This window comes from Ursus maritimus, unplaced genomic scaffold (genome assembly GCF_017311325.1).
Source record: "Ursus maritimus isolate PB19 unplaced genomic scaffold, ASM1731132v1 scaffold_33, whole genome shotgun sequence".
Classification (NCBI taxonomy): Eukaryota; Metazoa; Chordata; class Mammalia; order Carnivora; family Ursidae; genus Ursus; species Ursus maritimus.
The window spans coordinates 7,044,003-7,069,576 of record NW_024425897.1 but is presented as its reverse complement, the minus strand read 5'-3'; the positions used below and the strand labels follow the sequence as shown (position 1 = coordinate 7,069,576).

Sequence of the window (25,574 nt, the reverse complement as noted above, 5' to 3'; positions counted from 1 at the left end):
CGTGTGTGTTTCTGCGCATGTGTGCGCGCCTGCGTGTTTCTTTGTAGACGCCTTTGTTCCTGTAACAGACCTGGGGTGCAGGAAGGTCAGGCACTGAGAGGACCCGGCGCTCGTGAACTTGTCTGCACCTGCGGTGTCCATTAGGGCTTTCAGCCACTAACCTCCCGTGGCCACTGGATGTGACTAGTGAAATCTGGTCCAAATCGAGAGGCATTGTTAAGTGTAAGCTACGCACCGGATTTTGAAGTCCTGGTACCAAAGACAGTATGTCCAGTTTCTCGTTAATCATTTCTATGTTAATTACACATGGAAGTATGACTATTTTAGATATCTCAGGTTAAATAACTGGAGTTACTTCACTTGACTTTTTGGGGTTTTTTTGTTTTGTTTTGTTTTTTAAGTGTGACTACTAGACAACTTAAAATTACATACTTGGTTCACATTACTTTCTGTTGGACGGTGCCGGTCTCCACGGTGGTTTATATACAGAAAGATAGTGGAAAAGCCTGGGATTTTCTTTGCCCTAGCTGTGCCCTCGGCCTGGCAGGCTTTTCCTTCAGAGCTGGTTTTCCTTGTCACTGAGGGCTCAGCTCAAAGGTCACTTGTTCTGAGAGGTCCTTTGGGACCGCCTGCTCAAAAGAAGCCCCTTGGTCACTCCTGATCACATGCCTTTGTTTTATTTTCTCTATGGTGCTTCCCATGGTTTGATATATTCCCGTTTGTGTTTATTACTCGTGGATCCTCGGGCTCCTCCTCTAGGATGGAGGCTCCAGGAGAAAAGGGATTTTAATTGTCTGGTTAATACTGAGCTTAGAATACTCCAGAGCTTAGAATAATGCCTGAAATAAGAGGAGGTCAATAAATGTTGGATTGTTGGATGGATGGATGATGATGATGATGAATGGGTAGATGGATGGATAGATGGGTAGGTGGGTGGATGGATGGGAGAGTGGATGGGTGGGTATACGGGTAGGGGGTGGGGTGGATGGATGGGAGGGCGGAGGGATGGGGGGATGGATGGGTGGATGGGTGGATGGGTGGGAGAGTGGATGGACGGATGGACGGATGGGTGGATGGATGGGAGAGTGGATGGGTGGGTGGGTGGCTAGATGGGTGGGTGGCTGGATGGGAGGGAGGGAGGGTGAGTGAATAGATGGGTGCCTGGGTAGATGCATAAATAGGTGGGTGGTAACTGGGTGGATGGGAAGGTGGAGGTGACAGGATGAATTTTATTTTTTGGTCATTTCCATGACAGAGGTACTTCGTCTCTTTTTCCTAGGTCTTGAAAGGAGACTATAAAACACCAGCCAATCTGAAAGGATATTTTCAGGTTAGAAACCCCAAGGGGAATTCTGAAATCTGTTTATTGGGCTGTCCCACTAGCTTGCGGATGCCCTCGGACACTTCGCTTCTCTAATCTGGCTGATCATTTCCTCGTCAGAAAATTGGGCTGGGGGAGGGCGGGTCAGGCCAGGGGCCCTCCAAGTGTCTGATCCATCTGGGGCCAAATAGCAGCCTTCTGCCCGGGTTGCTTCCATCGCCTTGTCTCCTGGCTTGAGAGCAGTTGGAGGATTGGTGGGGGCTTTCTGTCAAGCTCTCTGTCTCTAGCCTTAAATTCAGTTTTGTAGAAAGTGGCAGTCCCCAAACACGACCCAGCCTGGAATTTTTATCAGTCAACCAAAGAACGAGAACCGTAAGGGTCACCTGGTGTGGGTATCCCCACGGATGTAGACGTACAAATGCCCCTGCTTCCCCCAGCCCATCTCCCTGGCTGTGCCTCCCACACATCCTGGGTATGTCCGTGGGGTGCGGTCCATGGATCATGTTAAGAAGGACCACCGCCTTCACTGATATGATAGCCCCCCTTTAAATGAGGTGTCTTAGTTTGTGTATATGGGGGTTGTTTGTTTGTTTGTTTTTAATTTGGCAGAGAAAGGGTGCCAATCTCCAGTTTAATAATCAAATTCATGAATGCTCATTGTCCGGGGTCCTTGGCTTTTGCACCCATCTTAGATCCTTGGGGAGGGCTCGATGCTCCCTTCCTGGGAGTCAGACACCCAGCCCATCCTCTTGCCGCCGTGAACAAAATGTTACGAGCATTAGTCAGCACTAATTTATTGCCTGCTTTAACCGAAAAGATGATGTAACAAGAGCCACACGCAGAAGAGGGGGTGAGGGGAAGGAGTCACCACCCGAAACGCCTTTCCTTTTTGCATAGTATCTTCTTTTGCCCGCCCGAGCAGGCTTTTGGCATTCCTTGCGGTGTCATCAAGTGAGCCGTTTGGGTTTGCATTCTTCATGTTTTCCCATCTTTCGGGTTTCGCTGTTGCCATTTGGAATGGTGACATAGTATTTTCTGGAATGTAGTATGAGCTACTGTTGCCCCAAGATCATGTCCAGTTTCTGCAGTGTCCCGAACGATGGCATGTACACTTCATCTTGACCTTGCCGGGCTCTACTGAGCCCTTCCCTTGGAAGACATCGTTATGAAGTGGCATCAGTGGGCGGAAGGGTCCCGTTCTTTTTAAGACTCTTGACCCAGAAGGCTAAACTGTTGTACAGAAGAGTGGGAGTAGTTTACATTCTCTTGCGTTGTGCGGCGTATTCAAGATGTCTGGCTGGCCTGGGACTGTTTCTTGCTCTGTTGGGGGCAAACTGTGGAGGTCGCGAACACCGCCACGCTCCGGAGAGCTGCCCTGCCAACTGCATCGGGCCCCTGCTTTCCTTCCTCGTCTCCCTTCCTGTCCTCCACGGGGCACCTGGCTTCCGTCACGGTATCGCAGAATTGGAGAACAGTGTTACGGCAACAGTTCTGTATATGAAGGCATGTGCATTCCACAGGGCACTCTGTAGCCATCTAGAATGATCACCCTGAAACCCCAGAGGTGGAAAAATCGTAAGCAAGCAAAACAGAGCAGCTCACACGTTAGAATTGCAGCGAATGCAGAAAAAGAATCCTCATTCGTGAGGCACCAAACACCACCGCCCCCATTCCAGATCTTTGCTGTTCCTTCTGCCAGGAATGCTCTTCCAGCCAGACCTTTGTGTACCTCGCCTCATTTGCATCTTTTAGAGCTCGGCTTTTGGGGCGTTTTCCAGCACCAACAACCCATTTCTGATTCTCCAGAATCAGTTTGCACAGTGATGCCCAGAGTTCGTGTCAGGCCCCGCAGGTTAAGGGCTCAGTCCCAGAAGACTGCCCCCACCTCAGAGGCCAGCCACCTTGGGGTTCCCCGGCTACCCACATTTCTGCCCCGCCAACTAATATTTGAGAATTTGCTAGAATAATTCACAGGACTTGGGAAAGCACTTTCCTTCCTAGATTAGTGGTTTATTAGAAAGGATACGACCCAGGAATGGTCATGGAAGAGGTACACAGGGCAAGGTACGGGGGAAGGGGTGTGGAGTGTCCAGGCCCTCTTCGAGCACGCCACCCTCCGGCACCTCCGTGTGCTCACCTATCTGGAAGCTCTCCGAAGCCATCATCTAGGGCTTTCTGAGGAGTGCTCGTGAAGTCGGTATGATTGATTTAATCATTGGTTATTGACTTACTCTCCAGCCCTTCTCCCCTCCCCAGAGGCATCCCTTGGTCTTTCTAAGCCACCAGCGCCCATTCTGAAGCCAGATACCTGTCATCTCATTAGCATACAAGAGCCGCTTGTTATCACTGGGAGATTCTAGGGTTTTAGGAGCTGTGTGCCGGGAACCCCAGGACAAAGAGCATATGTTTATTTTTCATTGTGCTTCAGCTTAAATGTCATCCCCTCATAGTGGCCTTTCGTGACCACCGTCTCTGAAGTAGCTCCAGAGTCACTCACAGGAGCCCATTGTATTGCCCGGAGGTGGAGGGGACATTATCTTGCATATGTGTTTGTATAAGCTGCAGAATGGGACCAGGTCGGCCATGTTCACAGCATCCCCAGCACCCGGCCTGTAGTAGGTGTGGGGTGAATACCCCATGAGCGAGTGTGTGCCCGCCCCAGTGATGCTGAGGCTTGACCTCAGGGCAGTGAGATCCTTGCACCCCAACCTGGCCTTGACTCCTTTGTGTGTTGCTTCCTCCTCCAGGTGAACCAGAACAGCACCTCCGCCCACTTAGGAAGCTCATGATTTCCAGGTAGGCCTGCAGACGTCCCTTCTCTCCCCCGCCTTCCCCCAACGCCTTCTGAGCCCAGGAGCTACTCTCCTGAAAGCCTTGCCCTTCCAGGGCCTCCCTGGGGAGGAGTGTCCACCAAGGTGGGCTGACCCAGCCCCAAGGGGGGTTTCCATGGTGACAAGCTGGGGAAGCTATTTATAGAATCACAGCTTAGTCTCCTAGCTCTGGATCCGGTGGGGGCAGGGATCATTGCAGGACCAACCAGAAGAAGGTCTGTCTGGCTTCAGGGAGGGGGCACCAGGGACTCATGTGATGGGGCTGGGGGCTAGGATTCTAGAACATTTTGGCATAGAATGTTGTCTGTTTATCCTGCTTCTATAAACAGCAACCGGTTGGCCCAAAGCAATTAATGTTCTAAGAGAAGCTCCAAGCAGCTCTGGTCTAAGAATAACCCCCAGGACTTTGGGCCAAGTGCTGCCCCTGGGTTACTCCGTTAACCGTGAGGATCCCTGGGATGGCCGCTGACATAGAAAAGGAAAGCTTTCAGAGCCCAGAGGGGGCTCTGACTTGCCCAAGAGCACACAGCCACCAAATGGCAGCATCGTTCTTCCCCCCACCCCCCCGCCCCCGGGGCCTCTTCTTCCAGAGTTTGCTTTTGAGGAACGATTTGAAGTGCATGTCTAGCCACCCGTATCTTGCGCGGGGGTAGGGGGACGCGTTCTGACCTTGGTCAGAGATTTAGGATCCCACTTCAGGTTGGCCACCTCCCAGCCTCCATTTGTGACATCCGGAGAAGGGGGATTCACCTGGGCCGGCCGACTGCCGGTGGGGCCGAGAGATGAAGTGAGCTGGCCCAGGTGGGCGCGTGGGAATCCAGGAAGCCTCGTGCCCCCGCTATGCGCGTGGGCGCTGGCGTTAAGGCCCCAGGAAGTTCACTTCCTCTGTCACTCGGGTGACCCCCCAGAGAGGTCACAACCGACTCGCATGGGTTTCTCCCTTTTGCTCTAGACTATAAAGAAGCTTCGAGCCTGGCCTCTATTTTTAGTCTCCTGATCTTATTTTTAAATAATCAGCATATCTTCTAGTCTCTTTCTTTCTTTTCTTTCTTTTTTTTTTTTTTTTTTAAATCCACTTTGCACCAGCCTCAGGCCCTGTCATTATCAGGGATCCCATCTTGAATGGTGCTGAGATCCCAGAGTTCTGGTGCCTTCCAGAGGCAAGAAACCTCCTATGGGAAGGCTCCTGTGTCCGTGATTCCCGCTCTCCTCTCCCCCTCGTTCTGGGTCTGCAGAGTCTGTAGTCGATTTTTGAACCTTCCTGCTGACAAAAGCCCTCGCTGTACTGTTCCAATGCGGTATCATACATAGTGCGCTTTGGCTCGTCCCTGGTAAACAGTTGGCCTGAAACAAATGCCGATCCTTCCCTCGCCTCCAGAAATCCATTGGCATTGATGACGTAATCATCACCCCTTTCTCCTCGTAAGTAAACAGAGTCTATCTTTGAGGTCAAATGGATGCAGTTTGGGATGAGGGTGAGAACCCCAAGGAAAGCTTTTAAATTTAAATTCTCTCTGGCCATCTGGGGTGCGCAGAGATCACCGCCCCTGCTTATGTGAATAGGCGGCAAGACCCCAATAGTTCCTCGATCGCACGTACGAATATGGAAGGTCTGTCTGACTCGGCCTAACGTGCTTGTCTTCCTTTTCAGATCTCTGCAGATTGTTGCCGACAGGAGAAGACACTTTGCATTCGAGTGGAAATCGGACCTCTAATCCAAGCATATTGCTTGCTATTAATCGCCAAAACAGGACTGCTAACGAGGAATGTATTTGCATATGTTTGCAAAAGCTGCATCACTGAAAACTTACCCGGAGACTCTCTACCTTTGGACGCTCTGGGGGGGTGGAGAGCCAGGGGTGTGGCAGTAGTCCGGCTTTTGAAACTTAGGTATTTTTTAATCTTTCCCCTCAAGAACTTTTTTTTAAGAAATGGATTTGCCATTTTTCTTAATTTGCGGGACTGCCTTGGTGGCTTTGTTGGCGGGGACAAGGCCCACACCTGTGCCTCTCCTATTGACCCTTACTTTTCAATTCAAAGAATCTATTTAAGAATTTAATATATGAGGTTTTCTTTGATTCTTCCTCAGTTCTACTCAGATTCAGAGAAAAAAATTATTTGAATAAAGTGAACAGGGACTCATTTGTCTGCGCCTGACTTTGACAGAGCGAACAGATTTTTTTTTTCCCCCTCCATATTGGGTTTTGTCGGGTGCATTGATGACAGGCAAACGAGGTTCCCAGCTCGGGTGCTCAGCAGGGCATGCCGAGCTCCTGTGTTGGGAAGAGAAAAGATGCAGATTAAAATCTGCCAAGAAAACAGGTGCACAGGGCAGGGACAGGGAGATCAGGAGTGAGTTTCCAGGTATGCTCACCTGGTGGAGGCTTACGGGCACGCTTAATTCTACCAGGCACGACGGGCCACGAGTATGACACCAGAAAAGCTTGCCTGAGCCTGAGTGTGCCGTTTTTATCGGGCATCCGTCCTAGGCATGGGGCACCCATGTGACTGATCTCAGTTACTCTGGCTCTGGCTCCTGCAGAGGTCGAGTGATCTGTCATGATCCCAGGCCCCCCCATAAATCACATTGTTAGCATAGACCGTCAGGCCTGGTGTGGCCCAGGGTCCCTGGTATGCAAAGACACTTTTATTAAACAGGATATCCCAGGGGTTTAGAGATAATCTCCCAAAGAGCTGGTCGAGGGCCCGTGTTTTCTTTGGCACATACAGGATACGAACAGTCCCAGCCTGCTAAATTTGCGGCACGGCCCCCAAATGCTGAGGGACCAGCTGGGTCCAGAGAAGTTTCACGTCTTTAAGGGTTGAAGTGTTTTCTCCACACTCCCTGGGAAGGCAAAGACTCCCAGTGGTTTGGAGCATAGATCTTGGAGTCAGGCCAACTTACTGGCGATGTGGCTTGGGGCTTCATTTCTTCATCTGTAAAAGGGGGAAGTTAAAACTTCAGGGGTTTATTGGGAGGGGCCGATGGTTGACATAGGCCGTGGGGCCTGGGGTGCGATGAGCCTGCCATGGGAGGCAGCTCTTGTCTGTCCCCGCCTTGGACCTGCCGTGGGAGGGGAGATGATGGCGCTCTGAACGCAGGAAGCTCGTGGACACCGCTCACCGGGGAGCAGAACACATCCAGCCTTGCTCAGCGCCCCACTCGTCTGTTGCGTTAGAACCAGCTGGCCCCACACTTAGTGACTTACAACAGTGTATTGTTCGATCTCTCCGTTCCAGAATTCAGCTGGAAGGAGCTGGGTGGTTCTCGCCGTCAGAGGGTGGCTGGGACCCCTGCCATCTGAAGGCTTCTTCATTCACCCGTCTGGTGCCTGGGCCCAGGTGGTTAGAGCATCAAGAGGCTTTCATGGGCTTCTCTGTCGCATGGCCTCGTACACGCGGCTAGCCTAGGCTTCCTGACAGCATGGCGGTCTCAGGACAGCCAGACTTCTTCGACGGTGCCTGGCTTCTCCCAGAGCAAGTGTTGCCAGGGGCCGCAAGCAACAGGACAGCCAGTCAGTTAAGGGATACGCCTGGCCCAGTGTCACTTCCGCTGAGTTTATCCTAGCCCCGCCCCCCATTCAAGAGAATAGAGAAATTCCTCCTCTTGGAGGTGAGTGGCAAGGTCACAACGCAGAAGTGCAGGTGGGTGAGAGGGGCAGTTGTGGCCGTCTCGGGGAAACAGCTGGCCACGGTCGTCATCAACACCAGTTTATCAGCCTCACCCGCAGGGTCATGAAATAACGCAGGAATACATCACATTAAGGGATCTCTCTAGGAGATGCGATGTCAGCCGAATGTTCCCTTTCTTCACTAGGGTGCGGACTAAAGACATCTCTTTCCTTTACTGTTTAAAGCACAGTGATTCCAGAGCCCAAAAGGCTTAGTCATCAAGAAACCCAGGCTTTTTGGTTTCCCCAGATTCTGCCTTGGGAGCAGGGACGGCTCTTCCCACTGATGGAGCTACTCTGGACCTCCCGAAGCCCAGATCTGGGCCAAGAACCAGGAAGACATCTCTTGCCCATCCCCCCCACCCCCGTCCTCATTCTTTCTTCTAAAGGAACACTTTTCAGGACAATTAACAAGGAATCCCATTCCTTTGGGTGAAAGCCCTCGCTCCACCCACTAGGGCTGGCTCCTGACCGAGTGCCCTCCACCAACTTAAACCCGCACACAAGCCTGGATTATTCTGGTCTGACCTTGTTGCCATGGTAACAGCTGGTATTTTCAACGGGCTGGTGAGTTGCCTTTTTATTTTAAAATAATTATAGACTCCTAGGAAGTTGCAAAGGTACGACACAGGGTCCCATGGAGCCTTCCCGCGGCTCCCCTCACTGCTGACATCTTGTCCCCGCTGTAGTGTCATAGCAAAACCAGGACATTGACTGTAACGCAGTGCCATTAACTAGCCTACAGAGCACAGGCCAGGTTCCATTTTCACCATTTTGTGCATAGGTGTGTGTGTGTTTTCAGAGTTCCGTCCCCTGTTCAGTGGCAGACCCTTCCATATGCTACCCGCCGCCCCCCCCCGCCTGCACACACGCACACACAGTCACATGCAAAAGCTGAATCTAAGAAACAGAAATGGCGCTTCTGATGAGAACGCCATCCCCGTCCCAAGCCCCAGTAACTTCCCTTGGAAGCGCTTACTCATGGTCAAGGTTTTGCATTGATGTACCCGGTGACTTGATTCAAGTTGGTCTTCCTGGACCATACACTGTATGAGTGCAAGAACCATAATTCCTCATTGCTCTCCATTTACCACCCCGCACCCCACCCTGGCCAGGCCTAGCCTGTCCTGGGCTGGGAAAGCCAGCTGCCAAGTGACCCCCCCCCCCCCAGTAATCCTCACCTGCGGGCACTCACACCCCTTTTGTACTCTGTCCCTTTCCACTGAACAGGGATAGGGTTTGGGGTTAATACAGGACTCATGGTTAAATCTGAATTTCAGATAAAACAATTTTTCAGTCTTTTCAAGTATTTCATGGGACTTACTTATACTAAAAACTTACTTGTTGTTCATGTGAAATTCAAATTTAACCAGGGATCCTGTATTTTTGCTTGCTAAATCTGGCAACCCTCAAGGGGGCTGGCCGTGTGACCAACCAATAGGATATTAGGGACATGGCTGTGTGTGACTTCCTTTGTTGCGGCTGCAACCTTGTTCCTCTTTTTTTTTTTTTTTTTTTCTTTTGAGAGAGAGAGAGAGTGAACAGTGTAGGGGCAGAGGGAGAGGGAGGGAATCTTAAGCTGACTCCCCACCCAGCGAGGAGCCTGATTCGGGGCTCGATCCCACGACCCTGAGATCATGAGTCGAATGATTAATTCAGCTGAAACCAAGAGTCGGATGCTTAACAGACTGAGCCACCCAAGCGCCCCTGCCTTGCTTCTCTCTTAGTCACCCATGCTCGGGGAGTCCAGTCATAGGTCATGAGGACGCTCAGCAGCCATAAGCAGGGGTTCACATGGCAAGTTCCGGAAGCCTCCTGCCAACAGCCAGCACCAGCCTGCCAGCTGTGTGAGCGAATCGCCTCGGAAGCGGATCAGCCGGCCTTGGTCGAGCCTGCAGGTAACTGCAGTCCCAGCTCACCTCTCGACGGCACCCCCAAGAGAGATCCTGAGTCTGTAGCAGCACCTGAGTCAGCAGCTAAGCCACTCTGGAATTCCTGCCCCCAGAAATCGTGTGGGGTCACGCTCTCTGTTGCCCCAAACCGCAAAGTTGGAAGGTACTAGTGGCAGTAGGTAATCCCGAGGAGCTCAGGAAATACGTGTGCCTGAGTGAAGGAACCAGTGAATGAATGAGTGATGAAAGCTGTGCTTCCCCCCCTTCCCCGCGTGCTCGTGAGGGCGCTCGCCCTACAGACGCCACCCAGGCCCGTGCATCCTCGCGTCCCAGCTTTGCGTATTAGAATAGTCTTCACAAACTTGAAAGATAGGAGGAAGCATTTCAAGGGAAACCAGATTTGCTAATCTCAGCTCATCTGGATTTCCAGTCGTCCCCAGTTCAGGACACGCTATTTTTGTGACAAAATTCGAACTAAGAATAAGCCATGTGCAACGGTATAATGTCACCGTCCTAGAAAAGGTACTTGTGCTAGACTTTAAATATATCAGCCTCGAAATGCCACTGGTGGATTGTTTCTATGGTACCAACCTATTTAAAGTGGTAACTAAGGGAGGATTCTTTTTTCCCCCAAATCTTTCGAAGGCATTATGGAGTCGGGGCTGTGGAATGGGGTGATGAGGACCGTGGACTTGGGTAACAGAAACAACCGGGGAAGTTTGTGGAATCCACGAGCTGATGCGTGCGGTGGGTTTGTCTCTGCGACCCCAAACAGGCCACACTCTCTACGTATTAGCTCGGGTAAGTGGCCGGAAATGGTGCGGGTGCCCCAGGCGTGGTGCAGCAGACGAAGCACCCAGCTGGACATCGGAACTCCTGGGTTTCAGGCATGGCTCCGTCCTTCAACTCGCTGGGTAGCCTGCGCACGCGGCCCCTTGCGGCCCAGCCTCCTCTGCTGTTTCATCTGACAAGTGTCCACGGCCCTGTCGGGCTCCTGCTAAGGAGCCTTGTTGCCTGGCAACCCTTCTGGGACAGCTCCACGTCTGAGCACCTCATTGGGAATCTAGACACGGGCCTGGATGTCCCCGAGGCCCAAAGCAAGGGTTTTTTTTCGGGCAGTGGCGGGAGACCATGGTGTCCGGTATGAAATTGGCATCTACAACTCTGGTTGCCTCTCCCCTTGCTTTTCTGGAGACCGGGCCTCTGAACCCAGAAATCCTGAGAAACCACCGATCTTTGCGGCTCAGCGGCCTCCTGTGCAGAGAGGTGCGAGGTGGGGTCTTTCAAATGAAAACAGTCATAACCATTTACTAAGCTCTTATTAGTTTTCCTATGGCCAGCAGCTTTAGATGCCTTCCTTAGCCACCCCTCTTTCTTTGGTCCTGAAAACAACCCTTTTAGAGCGCCACTGTCATCCCCATTTTGCAGATGGGGAAACTGAGGTGCAGTGAGGGGAAGCTACCTACCGCCGTCCCACATGGAGGAAGGAGCAAAGTGATTTGGATCCCTGATGTTTTATTCCACTAACTTCATTTAAAAAAAATTCTAGGGATGTGGGGGTGGCTTAGTTGTTAGGTGTCTGCCTTCAGCTCAGGTCATGATCCCAGGATCCTGGGATGGAGCCCTGCATCAGGCTCCCTGCTCAGCGGGAAGCTGCTTCTCCTTCTCCCACTCCCCCTGCTTGTGTTCCCTCTCTCACTGTCTGTCTCTGTCAAATATATAAATACAATCTTAAAAAAAAAAATCTAGGGGTGTCCGGGTGGCTCAGTCGGTCAACCGTCTGCCTTCGGCTCCGGTCATGATCCTGGGGTCCCGGGATCAAGTTCTGCATTGGGCTCTGTGCTCAACAGGGAGTCTGCTTCTCCTTCTCCCTCTGCCCCTCCCCAGGGCTTGTGCTCTCTCTCAAATAAATAAAATCTTTTAAAAAAAATTCTAAGTACACAGGGAACCTTTTTTTCCCCTTAATAACTTGAGACTAAGTTGCCTACCTGATACCCTATCACCCCCCCAAATACTTCAGTATTTCCAGCAAACAAAGACATTTTCCAGTGTAACCACAGGACAACCAGCAGACTCCGGAGATTAACATCAACACATCATTACCATGGAAACCTCAGACCACATTTACATTCTGCCAGTTGTCCCCATAACTTCCTTTATAGAAAAAAAGTCTAGTTCCGAATCATGTGTTGCATTTAGCTGTCACGTCTCCTTAGACTCCTTCAGTCTGGAGCCCTTCAGGGGTCTTTCTTTGATTGTCATGACTTGGGCACTACTGAAGATCACAGGCCAGTTGTCTGGTAGAACATCTCTTTATTTGGGTTTGTCTTAGGGTGTCCTCATGATTCCATCCCAGTTATGCGTCTTCGACGGGAACATCACAGGAGCGATGCTACCATCTCAGGGCGGCCTATCACATCATATCACGTGATGTCCACTTGGCCCATTGTTGGGATCAGAGCCTGTACTCTTAGTGACCCCACCACAGTCCACAAAGGCCCCCTCTCCAGAAGCCACATGGCAGGGTCCATTTGATGAAGCGAATCCACGAGCCTCAGTCCCTGGTGATCAGAGTAACCTCAGCTCCACCAAGTGGGCTGTAAAGCTGGAGAGAGAGCTACAGAGAAGCCAAGCTTACTTCTATCTTTGGCTTTGGCCTATAAACAGACGCATATACATTTCCAGGCCCAGACTCAAAACAGTTTCTCTCGTCTCCTTGTTTTTCCTTGCTCTGCTCCCTGGTGAAGCTTTTAGTCTGTTAGACTCTCCCCCCTCCCGCCTTCTCTTGTATGAAACCTCACTTTCTAATTTCTTTCCTGAGTACATACTGTGTGTCAGGCACGGTGACATTACATGTCAGTGGGGACACAGAGACCATGAAGTCACAGTGCCTGTCTCATGAAGATGGCAGTTAACTGGCTTCCTGTAGGTTCTTGATTCATTAATAACAACTGGAAGTTAGATCCAGATCTTTGACCAGAAGTCCAGGGCAATTCTAACAATTGCCTCTTGAATCTTTTCATCATATGGAGATGAGAGAGAGAGAAAGGATATAAGCCAAAATTAACAGCTAACACTTCCTAAGCACCTACGGTGTGGCAGGTGTGGTTGGAACGGCTTACATATTTTATCTCGCCGGATCCTCCACCATTTTGCAAAAGAGGAAACCGAAGCTTCCAGAGATGTAGTGACTTGCCTGAGGCCCACAGCTGTAAGTGGCAGAGCTGACATGGGGACTCCAGAGCCTGTGTGCTTACAGAGTCCAGAGGCAGCCAGGGATTTCCTGGGGGGCTGGTGCCTCTTTCCTTCACTGTTTCCCTTGAGCCTAGCACGGGGTAGGCACTCAGTACGTTTCTATTAGATCAGTAAATTTATTTTACTGATGAATGTATTAACCAACTGGCTGGAAAAGAAGAGAAGGGAAAGATCTCCTGGAGGGAATACTTGGGACCTCTGGAGCTTGCCCATTCATTCCTGCACTCTCTCAAGCTCCCGCAGAACGCAACTGCTCTGTGCCCACGACCGGGCGCCCCAAAGATACAGGAGGCAGCCTTGACCTTCATTATTCCCTCCTGCAGGCCAAGTCCCGGCCCAGCTACTGCCTCACGCTATTCCTCAGGACTATCCAGTGAGCTAGTCCTATATTCCCATTTTACAGATTTTGAATCTCAGGTTGGCAAAGGAGTCCATGCGGGCCAAGGTGGCTCGGCGCCGTCCACACCTAGAGGGCGCGGTAGGGAGACCGGCGAGGCCAGGAAATACGCCTCCAGCCTTGCGAAGCCCTGAAAATCCCCGCCTCCTTTCTCGCATCTCAGCCCCGCCCTTCCAGAGCCGAAGGCGCTCGAGCCTTCCGTTGCTGCCTTGGCAACCAGCGCGCCGCTTCCGCTACCGAGTACGTCATTTCCGGCGCGCCAACCTAGACACATCCGGGTTTCGGCCGCCGGGGCCGTAAGCTGCTCACCTAGAGCTGGTGGCTGTATTTGGTCTGCGGGACCCGGGGGAGGTGAGTGGGGGCAGGGTGCGGGAAGAGACGGGGTGTGTGGGCGTGGTCCCAGCCAGTGGAGTGCGAGGGACCCCCCGAGCCCCTCCGCGAAGCCTGGCTTCTAGCCCCCCCTGCTTTCGAGCTCTGCCCGCGTAGAACCCAGGGTAAGTTGGCCGACTTCCCTGAGCCTCGTTTTTCTTACCTGAAGCGTGGGAACGCTAACAGTACCCACCTCCTAGAAGTGACTTGATGCTTATATTAGCTTATCAGCCCGAAGCTTCTGGCAAGTATTTGGTACTGCTCTGTGCCAAAGGCTCTGTAACTCCTAGCAACCCTTCGGTTATTACGGTGTCCAAGGAGGCAGCGGTATTATTGACTCCCTACCTCCTCTGAGAACATTTCCCTCCGTTCCACTCTTGGGTGAGGTTGGGACTAGCTGCACCCAACCAGTGTGTCAGTGAGTAGAATAAAGCAGGGAGAACTTTGCGACAGAAGCGAGCAGAGGTAGTGAACTCCTTGTCCGTGAAGGCTGCTTGTAGCAAGCAACCGGTAGGTAAGAATCACAGTCGCTGTCCCATATTGAAAGTATTATCGTGAAGTGCACCGTGCTTGGCAGTTCGTCTGTAGGTAATACTCGAATACTCACTGAGTACCTGGTAGAGCTGGGATTTGAAGTCAGGCTGTGATTTTAGCAGTACTTTGTTAGGCTCCTTCCCTAATCCAGTAATAGTAATGATGATGGACCCAGTCCTGGGGCTACAGTAACAGCTATTGTTCCTTGAGCGTTTGTATTCTGAGTGCTTTTTTACTTTTTTTAAAAAAGATTCTGTTTGCGAGAGAGAGAGAGAGGAGAGAACACGAGTGGGGGGAGGAAGGAGCAGAGGGCGAGGGAGAAGCAGACTCCCTGCTGAGCAGGGAGCCCGATGCGGGGCTCCGTCCCAGGACTCTGAGATCATGACCCAAGCCGAAGGCAGACGCTTAACCGATTGAGCCACCCAGGTGCCCCTGGGCTAGGTGTTTTTTAAGCACCATCTCATTTGATCTGGCTCACAGGCATTCTCAGAGGCGGTATAGTTAATCTACGGACGAAAGAGACCGCCGAATCTCATGACCCAGCTACCAGGAGGTGAATTCTCTGTGGCAGTACACAGATGTCTGTTAAGGTAGTGTTTATAATTACTACTGCCTTCAGAAGAGGTTCATGTTTTGGGAGGCAAACTTTAAATCTTAGGGTCTCACCAAGTAATGTATTTCAGAAAGCATATTCTAAAATCAGTCACGCCTGAGACTGTTGAGGGTCCAGATATAATACAAACTACAACAAAATCTGGGATCCAGGAAGATGCCCACCCGTTTCTGAGGCAATAATAAATAGAATAACATACTTAGTTATTTTTATGTGGTTTATATACATGTGAGTGTGATGTTTTATGACATTGACTAGGACAGAGGAATAGATGTTTAAGAATCACATGTTGTTCGGACGAGTCTTTTATCCCACCTGTTTAAATAGTGTTGTTTTCTAAAATATATTTTTAATGTCTGCTTTATTGAACTGCAACTGATTTTAACGGACTTTGAGTTTGGAGGACTTTCGAAGGGAGCAAGGAGCAGAGACTCAGGGAAGCCTACTGCTGCTCCCTGCAGGACTTACCACAAGACAGTGTGTGCCTTTTTTATCCCTTTGTTTAGTGACTGGCCATGTCGCTGTCCCACCTGTACCGGGATGGGGAAGGCCACATGGATGATGATGACGATGAGCGGGAGAACTTTGAGATCACCGACTGGGATCTCCAGAATGAATTTAACCCCAACCGGCAGCGCCACTGGCAGACCAAGGAAGAGGCCACCTATGGAGTGTGGGCCGAGAGAGACTCAGATGAAGAGAGGCCCAGCTTTGGAGGCAAACGGTACTGGCCGGCACGGGGCTGCTTCCCCCTTGCTTTAGGGAAGTAGGGAAGATGGAGAGGGGGTTGGGCAGATACCCCACTAAATATACTTCTCTTCTGGCCTTACTGAGTCCCGCAGCTACAACATCAGCTAGGGAGGCCCAGCTTCCTCTTTGGCTGGAGGGCTGCTCTTTTGCTGATTGAACCATCCGTTGGTGTTTAACGAGCAGTTATATGTATTAGGTCTTATACTCCCATTCCTTGCCTTCCGGGAGTCCAGACACTAGAGCATGGAGATAGGCAGGCATCAACAATTCCCACGGTGGAAGTCTGTAACTGACTTAGGACCTGAGGGAGAGTGTGACCTATACCGGGAGGTGAGGGAAGAATTCTCTAGAGAAACGACCCTTGAGCTTCTATGACAACAGAAGATAACGAGGGTGGTAGGGGAGAGGCAGGAGTATGCAGAGGCTCTTGAGGGGAGGTGACAGGTGTCCACGAGGGTACAGAAGGTGTTGCAGGCTGGAGTGCAGAAGAGGCCCGTGGGTCTGTGGTAGAGAGCAGATGACAGGGCTAGCAGTTATGTTTGGAGAAGACCTTTTGATGTGCAGAGTTGGCATGGAGCTCCAGGGGAAGGGGGAGCTTTGTGAGGCAGAGACAGGGTCCCTGCAAGGTTGGTGGCAGGGAGATGAGGATTCAGCCCAGTGTCTTTCTCCTCAGTGTGAGGTCCTGTGTGCACTGGCCACAGCTCGCTTGACCAGAGCTTGTAGCGAGTTTGGGTTTGTCTCCCTGTCCTGTCTGCGGCTATAGGCTCCAGCTTGTGGAGACTGTGCCTTTTTCACAAAGGAGGCTGGGGAGAAAGAGTATGGAGATTGGCTCAACCCCTTCTCATCTGGCAAAGAAACCTGAAAGTGGATGATAGAAGGATCAGAGGTCAAGAATTACATAGCTATGAGATAATGACGGCCCCTCACTTGTTCTGCACTCGTTGGTATCCTTTACCTTGTCAGAAAAGTACCATTATCAGCATCCCGTTTTACAGATGAAGAAACTGAGGCCAAAAGCACACGGCCAGGCTGAGAATCTGGACCTGACTCCTGAGTTTGGGCTCTTAACCCCTAAGTTACATTGCATCTTTTAGGAAACAATCCTCTGAATTCTGTGACTGCCGTGGGGATGTTTAATGACAGGCTGGTCATTGTATGAAGGGAACCGAGGTTTATGACATTGTAAGTACTGTTCTCGGGACAGTCCTGGTCAGCATAGCTACTCTCCATCTCGCGGAGTTAATTCCCCAGGTATTTTACTTTAGTTTTCATATTACTAAAAAAGGTAACGGACTTGAAGTTTTTCTAAGAATTTGACCGATATCATTAATATATTTTCCATTCATACAATTTTTTTTATTGTGTTTGATGGTTTTTATCTATCAGAATTTCTTTCTTGCTTGGTTTTTGTACTTGAAATAGGTCCAAAACACATGCTTTTTAAAGTAAGTTAATTTTGAAACATGTAAAAGGAAAGTTGCGTTATCTTGTCATATTTTGCATTTTTTTCCTGTAACTGACTTAGGACCTGAGGGAGAGTGTGACCTATACCGGGAGGTGAGGGAAGAATTCACCTGCAGGTGCCTTGAACACATCAGGCAACAGTGTTCGTGATTACAGGAAGCTAGATCTGGGGCCCTTTTGATATAAGTGAATGTGTTGGTCTTTTAAAACGGATCCCTGGAGGTCCCCTCTAAGGGGTTCGCAGGCCAGAAGAGTTTCCACAAGCGATGCTGCAGAAGGCTCCTTATGGACCCCTGGGGGCCGTGTGTATCCGCAGGGCCCGCGACTACTCCGCGCCAGTCAACTTCATCAGCGCTGGCCTCAAGAAAGGGGCAGCAGAGGAGGCCGAGCTGGAAGATTCGGAAGATGAAGAGAAGCCTGTTAAGCAGGATGACTTTCCTAAGGATTTTGGACCCAAGAAGTTAAAGACGGTAGCATCTTCATCTTAGGCTTGTGACCTTCGTAATGTCCTCGGGAGGTCATGCAGCCCAAGCATCTCCTACAGGTCGCGGGGGGGTGGGGCGCTCAGCAGAGGCCGGTTGTGCAGCTTTCTCCCCATGGTGGCGGGTTCCTTTGAGGTGCGAAGTGGGCAGTGCAGTCCCTTTGCTTTCCTAACACAAGGCACAGGTCTATTTTTGCTTCGTATGACGCTTTTCATGATGCTCTGACTGCCAGGCCCTTTTCCCGTCATCCAAGCTTGCTTTTTTAGGTTCTTCCTTCCTTTTCTTTTTCCATCAACTAAACTTTGGGTTTTTTTCTGCTCAGGGTGGCAATTTTAAACCCAGCCAGAAAGGCTTTGCAGGAGGAACCAAGTCTTTCATGGATTTTGGCAGCTGGGAAAGACACACAAAAGGCATCGGGCAGAAGCTGCTTCAGAAGATGGGCTACGTCCCTGGCAGGGGCCTCGGGAAGAACGCACAAGGTGGGGCGCCGGTGCCCTGCAGTCAGGCAGGAGGGCGGCGAGGCGGAAGAAAGAGGGGTGGGCTGGGGAGTGCCTTGCTTTGTCTCTTTTCAGAGCACTTGAACCCGGCCGCCTGCTCCGCCAGCAGCAGACAGTTGTGCCCCTCAGCTGTCTGCTTTATCACACTCCAACAAAACACCTGTTCTGCAGGAGAAAGAGGCTTAGGCTTTGTAGAAGGCAGCTCAAACAGGCCGCAAACTGATAGGCTTCTTTGGGGCCTATCCAGTGTTTCTTAACAAATGAGTTTGTTACCAGTATTTATAAATAAGATACTTTCACCTAAGATTTCCGACTTTGCCTGGTAGGAATGGTCTTAGCTGCCAAGGACCTCGTGGCCTCCACACTCCCTGTTTTCTTTTGTCCCGGCACGCTTCCCTGCACATGAGTTTTCCTGGAACCCGGAGGCACAGGAGCCGGCCGACCGTGCCCGTGCTATTCCTGTCCTTCAGGAATAGCAGTGACACAGTGTGTAGCTTTTCCAACCCTAGAGACCGGAACCCTGGCTGAGCAAATCTCACATCGGGGCCTCCGTCGGCAGCCAGCAGCCCGGTCTCCTGACCTCGGGCCCCGTCCACACAGCTCCACTCACACGTCCCTGGCTCCTTGATACCTAAACCACACAGACCAAGCACTTGGGCTCTTCCTGCGGGACCTTGCTCGCTCTCTCCGTGACCTGTTTCCCGAGAGCCGTCACCAAGTGCACATAAATAATAGTGTCGATAATCCAGATTCCACCCCCCAAGTAGTTGTTCGGGTCACACCCAGGGTATGTTTTGAACACGTTAGGTGTGGGAAAAGTCCGAGAACCCCCATGGAGCTGGAGATGGTGACCTGGAATGAGAACAAGGGGACTGTCCTAATTCGAGCTTGTGACAGAATTAGCTGAAGGGGCGGGTGGGGGGTCTTCGCTGAAATGCTGTACTCCTGTCTCTAAACCCTTAGAAGAAAAGTTATTTCCAAGGCTTACGCGTGCCGTAAAGCGAGTGAAGTCTGGGAGACAGGAGCTACCGAGGGAAACGGAGGGGGCCTCACTGAACTGCCACTTCACCTGCCTTCCTGCTGTCTGTAGTCTCTGACTGGTTCACTCCCTTACCAGAGCCCTCCTCCAAACTGTAGAGTTTAGCACGCCAGAGTTCCCACTTACGTATGAATAGTTCTTTTCTCCCATACCAAAAAAAAAAAAATCCAAGTGGACATAAAAAATCTGTATTTAGGACACACATAGCCTAATGTCAGCAACCTGTTGGGTGGCCCCATAAATGCTTAGCAATTTCAGATCCTACGGAACCTGAACAGTGTTCCGGGGGCAGAGAAGAGCCTTCCTTCCTGGGTTGTGTTACTCTGTGTGAGGACTAAGCAAGGGGGTTTCACTGATGGCTTGTCCTGTGATCTCGTTTATCTTTTGCTGAAATTTGTCAGGTATCATTAACCCGATCGAAGCCAAGCAGAGAAAGGGAAAAGGTGCCGTGGGAGCTTATGGCTCGGAGCGGACCACTCAGTCCCTGCAGGACTTCCCCGTGGTTGACTCCGAAGAAGAAGCGGAAGAGGTAACCAGAGGTCGGGAGTCACGGGCGGGTGACGGTGGTTGGTTCGTGCGTCTGTTCATTCGTCCCGTCAGTCTGCAGGTGTCTGCGGCACGTCTCTGTCGGCCCCGTGCTGGCGCGGGCTGTACCGCGAGGAACGGCGTAGAGCCCAGAGCGCAGACACAGACAGTGAGCAGCTGCAGTGTGCTTAGCGAGGGCAGGTGGCGCGGGGAAGTGCCCGCGTGGGAAGTAAGGTGGGGGGGTGACATACATAAATGGGGTGGTCAGGGAAGGTGTCTCGGGCAAGGAAACCATCCGTGCCTATGTGGCAGAAGAAGGCACAGGCACGGGGCCAGTCCTGAGGCCAGAGGACGCAGAGCGCGAAGCCCCGAGCCTGCCGGTGGAGAGGCCGTAGAGGCTGCGGCGGGCTGGCTTTCGTCTCGAGTGTGCCAGGGAGGCCGCCAGGAGCCGGGTGTCGCTCTGCTCCGGCAGAAGGGGCCAGCTCTCCAGACTGAGGTACTTTTCCCCCCTTTGCGTTTACGAGGGGAAGCAGGAGGCTGCAGACATGTGCTGTCACCGTTCTTGTCACGGAGCCTCTCCTTTTGCTGAGGCAGCAGGTGTCCACTGCTCGGAGTCGGGGGCTCCAGGCACGCAGCAGACGTGAGCAGGGAGCCGGGTGTGAGGCAGCGAGGAGTGGTGGGGCCTGAGGCCGACAGGCGAGGGCCTGGCTCTCTACGGGCTGCTTCCTGTTCACCTCCAGGCAGTTGTTGCTAGAAACACGGGCTCAGTAGTGCTTGATTTTCAGATTTTCCTGAAGTAGAAGTCCAGATTTTTTTAGGGGGAAAAAAAAATACAAGTTTAAAATCAGTGTGAGGAAACGAGGGCAAGCACAAAACCCGCTTCTGTGGGCTGGACTCTCCTCCCCTCAGAGCGAGTTTCCTTCTCCGCTGCAGGTCTTCCTGTGGAAAAGTTTTGCAAACCCTGATTACAAAAGGTATCTTCGCCTTAAGACTCGGGCCTGCTTATTTACCTTCATTTTCAATGAGAACCAAGGTTTTGTGTACTTAAAAAAAAATTCTTGATATTGTTCCCTGAGGTGAATTTAAAACTAGCCTAGTGCTCGCCCCTCGTAGCTGCTCCGTAGCGTGGCCTTCGTCTGGGTGTTTCTCCTTCCGGTCTGGAGCACCTGCTTTCCGAACCTTCTCATTTCTAAGAGGGGCTGGCCGTCGGGGAGTCTCAGGACCCGGTTTTAGTATCACACAGGCACACTGCTCAGCACAGAGCCTTGTGTAAATGGAAGACCACACCGAGTGAAGGTCTGTGAATGGTCTCCACGGCCCCAGCTGCTGTAAAAAGCGGCCTTTGTTGTTTGACGCACCGCCTCCCTCTGCTTCAGGAGTTTCAGAAGGAGCTGAGCCAGTGGAGGAAGGACCCCAGCGGAAGCAAGAAGAAGCCCAAATACTCATACAAGACAGTGGAAGAGTTGAAGGCCAAGGGCAGGATTAGTAAGAAGCTTGCCGCCCCCCAGAAGGAGCTTTCTCAGGTCAAGGTAAGGGGCCCTCGGGACGGGCCCTGGGAAACACAAGTAATGCCACACCCAAGCCTGGTCAGTCACCAGACGTTCTCGCGGGTCCCGTCGGGTCTTCTGTCTAGGCTAGTGAATTGTTTTTTCTCACCGGGCAGTAGCTGCCCCCGTTCACTGCACTCACACGTCCAGGGACAGCTGTCGCGTTCTGAGGGCCGGGCACTCAGGGCACACTCGTGGTACGTGAGACAGTGGCCCCTTCTTCCTGAAGTGACAGTCTGTGAACTTAAGAACATTCCCGTGATAAAAACGCAGTGTGAAGATGGTTTTTAGTGAGTGTGTAATCCCAGAGAATGAAGTACTAGATTATTTGGTCCTACCCGTGTGGCTAGACCTTTCACGGTTTTCTGGTTTGGTGTGGGGCTGGCTAGTTTGTATATAAGCCTTGTCTGTGTTTCAGACATTCTCTAAGGATAGATTCTTAGAAGTACAATCACTGGGTTAAAAATAGGAAGCTTTTTAAGGCTCCTGAATAGTGGAAAGGGTGCGCTAACTCAGTCTGTGACTAGGAGTGCACGAGAGCGTCCTCGGGGCGTACCAGCATGGAGTATTTTCAGTTTTAGAAATGGATTAAATTTTCAGCCACTGTTAATGTGCCTATAGTCCTGGGTTTTCCATTACTTTCCCGAGTGGCCAGAGGACAAGGGTGACCGTTGTCTGTTGCAGTTTGGCGTAGGACAGTGTGTGTGTGTGTGTTTCTCGGCGGGGAGGGCTGGTAAGCCACGCAGCTGCGCAGGGCCTAGCCAGAGACTTGGAGTCCGTAGACGCAGGCAGGGCCTGAGGTGTTCCGTGTTTAGTTTTCTCCGGCTGACTCTAACGCACGTGGCTCTTGGGGACACTCTTACTTCCCGTGCTGGCGGATGGCTTTGTCTCAGTATGCTTTATATTCCAGTTTTTCCTCCGCTTTCTTGAAATGCTCATTTCCTAAATTGCCCTTGCCTAATCACTGTTTTCTCATGTGTTATTTTGTTTCTAAGTCAAAAGACGACTTACTACAGAGCAGTGTGTCGTACCATTTAGGCAATTAGGAAACACAGAGGCAAAACTATTCTTTTCCTTCCTTCCTATAGGTTACCAGTTTTAACACCTTGATGCACGTCCTTCTAGATCTCTTTCTTTGCCTAAATACGCATTTTTCTTCTACCCCAATGTGATGGTCTGATTGCATATGCTGTTTTATTACGGGCCTCCGTCAGTGTCGCCTCTCCTTTGCCACAGAACTAGATTTTCTTCTCAGCTAAGTAGTCTGTACTCGCAAGGGACCAGTTTGGAAGTGCTGGCTGCGTCCTGCGGGCCCCCCCAGCCCCCCGCCATAGCGGGGCTCATGCGCACCTGCACCCGTGTCCTGCCGTCTCGCGCTCTCACAGGGCGGTGATGGCGCACACTGACCCTCCCCCCATGCCACCTCCTCCCAGGTCATCGACATGACCGGCCGGGAGCAGAAGGTCTACTACAGCTACAGCCAGATCAGCCACAAGCACAACGTCCCCGACGACGGGCTGCCGCCAGCCCGGCAAAGAGGCCAAGGCGCCGGGCTTCGCGCTGCCCGAGCTGGAGCACAACCTGCAGCTGCTCATCGACCTCACGGAGCAGGAGATCATCCAGAGCGACCGGCAGCTGCAGCACGAGCGGGACATGGTGGTCAACCTGTCGCACGAGCTGGAGAAGATGTCGGAGGTCCTGGAGCACGAGGAGCGGGTCATCGCCAACCTCAGCAAGGTCCTGGAGATGGTGGAGGAGTGCGAGCGGCGCCTGCAGCCCGGCTGCAGCGACCCCCTCACGCTGGACGAGTGCGCCCGTGTCTTCGAGACCCTGCAGGACAAGTACTACGAGGAGTACAGGATGTCCGACCGCGTGGACCTCGCCGTGGCCATCGTCTACCCGCTCATGAAGGAGTACTTCAAGGAGTGGGACCCGCTGAAGGTGGGTGGCTGGTGAGATGAGCCCCTCTGCTCCCGCCTGGGGTGGGGAGGGTGAGGGGGCGGGCCCGGGCCGGGAGAGGCTGCACGGGGCAGGGGGCTGCGTCACGGCCGCGTCTCCCCCCAGGACTGCGCTTACGGCACCGAGGTCGTCTCCAAGTGGAAGAGCCTCCTGGAGAACGACCAGCTTTTATCCCACGGCGGGCAGGACCTCTCGGCAGACGCCTTTCACAGGTACTGACATGGGGACGGGGAGGAAGATGCCGCTGCGGAGGGTGGGGACTGGTCCTGCTCTAGAGGTTTCTGTTTACTCATCCACCCTGCGCCCGTCAGCGTCACGCACGGGCTGGACGCCGGGCTTGCCCTGGGAGTAAGGCAGACAGCCTCTGTCTGCAGGGAGTGGAAAAGGCAGGTGGAGGGTAAAGAAGCGGACAGACAAGGCCAGCGATGGAGAACAGAAAGGACACACCCGTTTGGGGTGGCGAGAGTAGTTGGAAGCAGACGTCTCTGAGAGGAGGTGACATCTGAGTTGTGACCCACGAGGTGAGTCAGCTGCTCACAGAGCTCTAGTGGGAAGGCAGGCTGTCCCTGGAAGAGGGGACCCTTGTGCCCCCACAGCAACCCTGCCAGGCAGGCGGGAACTGGCAGGGCGCCCCAGGCCCTGCAGATGAGCAGACGGCTGGGCGAGCAGGGATGAGGCAGGTGCAGGTCCGGCCAGTATGGGGACTGGCCCGGTGGTTTGCTGTGCTTGCATTTCTGTGCCTTTTTCTTTCTTATTCCGGAGAGGTGGTGGGCGTATTTGGTCTGCTTTGAAACCTGTCCTTGCAGTTAGGCTGCCCACTGCCTTTCTCCCACAGGCTGATATGGGAGGTCTGGATGCCTTTTGTTCGAAATATCGTCACCCAGTGGCAGCCAAGGAACTGCGACCCGATGGTGGACTTTTTGGACAGCTGGGTGCACATTATTCCCGTGTGGATCTTAGATAACATCCTGGACCAGCTCATCTTCCCCAAGCTGCAGAAGGAGGTAGGGCCCCGAGTTGTGGGGGGACCGCTGGCGTAACCAGGGGCCCTTCTCTGCTCTCTCGGTGCCGCCAGAAGGCCTGGAATGAACCAAATCTGCTGACACGGTTACTGTCCTATGGGTAACTCCAGCCCTTTTGTCGGCACTGTTCCCCCAGGGCCTCCCTGTTTAAGGAGGGAATCCATTTTCTTGGTTTCTCTCATGCGAACAGAACGTGTGCCATCGCGGAGATTCCGCGCTTGCCCCGGGGGCGTTAGTTTGGTTGTGCAGAGGCCTGTGGGAACTCCGTGCTCTTGGCCACACGGTGCATCTGGAACTGCTGCTTTGTCCCACGCCTTCTGCAGGTGGAAAACTGGAACCCGCTGACGGACACTGTGCCCATCCACTCCTGGGTCCACCCGTGGCTGCCCCTGATGCAGGCGCGCCTGGAGCCCCTCTACTCCCCCATCCGCAGCAAGCTGTCCAGCGCCCTGCAGAAGTGGCACCCCAGCGACTCCTCCGCCAAGCTCATCCTTCAGCCCTGGAAAGACGTCTTCACCCCGGGCTCCTGGGAGGCATTCATGGTCAAGAACATAGTGCCCAAGCTGGGTGAGGAAATGGGGAAAGGGCATTAGGTCCAGCAGCTTTGGTGCCCTGGTGTCCTGGCCAGCAGTAAGGATCTGGGCTTCCTAAAACATGGGCTTGGAGCTCCCAGAGAAAGCCGAGGATGCAGTATTGCTTGCCACGCTAAGTGCCATTCTGCGCACAGAGGTGGGAGATAAATGTACCCGGGGTCCTGACGACATCAGCGGCCTCAGACTCCGCAGGCCTCCTGGCTCCTGATTAGTCTGGTTGGGGCTTCTGGGAACATGCTAGGTGTTGGTGTTCTGAGATTTTCGTGGTATTTGATTTTAAATACGTATTATGTCTGGGTTATAAAAGAAAACGGTTTTTAAGAATTGCCATGTCAAGAGCTTAAAACTGACGCATAAAAGCAGATGTAGCCCAGTGTTGTCTGATGAGGAGTCTGCTCTGTGCTTCTGTGACTCTGCCTTAAAGCCTGGGCTGCTCTCGCAGGGATGTGCCTCGGGGAGTTGGTCATTAACCCCCACCAGCAGCACATGGATGCCTTCTACTGGGTCGTCGACTGGGAAGGAATGATCTCTGTGTCCAGCCTGGTGGGGCTGCTCGAGAAGCACTTCTTCCCCAAGTGGCTCCAGGTACACTTTGCCGTGGTTTGGGGGGCGGGCTGGGATGGAGGCGGGTCTGACTGGAGGAGCTTGATCCCTGGACCGCTGTCAGGTTGTGCTCTCACACAGAGCAAAGACGAGCAGTAATCCCAGCAGCCACTATTTACCGAACGTGCACCACACACCAGATGATAAGCACCTCTTGTGCGTTCGCTCTACTCCTCACCCCCTACCTTTGCGGGCGGGGGGGGGGGGGGG

At 52.4% G+C, this 25,574-nt stretch overlaps 2 protein-coding genes across 4 annotated transcripts in view; both read left to right on the top strand.

Annotated features, from left to right (window-relative positions):
- The window catches only part of TPST2 (tyrosylprotein sulfotransferase 2), a 45,747-nt gene extending 39,453 nt beyond the window's left edge, over positions 1-6,294 (top strand). For 2 of the 3 annotated variants that reach the window (XM_040619657.1, XM_008686741.2), the window contains 3 exons: positions 1,280-1,330; positions 4,069-4,117; positions 5,804-6,294. In XM_040619657.1, the coding sequence (XP_040475591.1) occupies positions 1,280-1,330; positions 4,069-4,110 (93 nt within the window). In that variant the 3' untranslated portion in view covers positions 4,111-4,117; positions 5,804-6,294. The remainder of the gene's footprint in view (positions 1-1,279; positions 1,331-4,068; positions 4,118-5,803) is intronic. The other variant, XM_040619656.1, reaches the window with a different exon arrangement.
- A 7,293-nt stretch (positions 6,295-13,587) lies between these two features.
- The window catches only part of TFIP11 (tuftelin interacting protein 11), a 14,063-nt gene continuing 2,076 nt past the window's right edge, over positions 13,588-25,574 (top strand). Inside the window, 12 exon segments of the mRNA XM_008686686.2 lie at positions 13,588-13,718; positions 15,390-15,607; positions 17,414-17,567; positions 17,902-18,058; positions 19,517-19,644; positions 21,017-21,169; positions 22,621-22,709; positions 22,711-23,128; positions 23,252-23,358; positions 23,982-24,150; positions 24,492-24,735; positions 25,204-25,346. Of these exon segments, the coding sequence (XP_008684908.2) occupies positions 15,399-15,607; positions 17,414-17,567; positions 17,902-18,058; positions 19,517-19,644; positions 21,017-21,169; positions 22,621-22,709; positions 22,711-23,128; positions 23,252-23,358; positions 23,982-24,150; positions 24,492-24,735; positions 25,204-25,346 (1,971 nt within the window). The 5' untranslated portion in view covers positions 13,588-13,718; positions 15,390-15,398.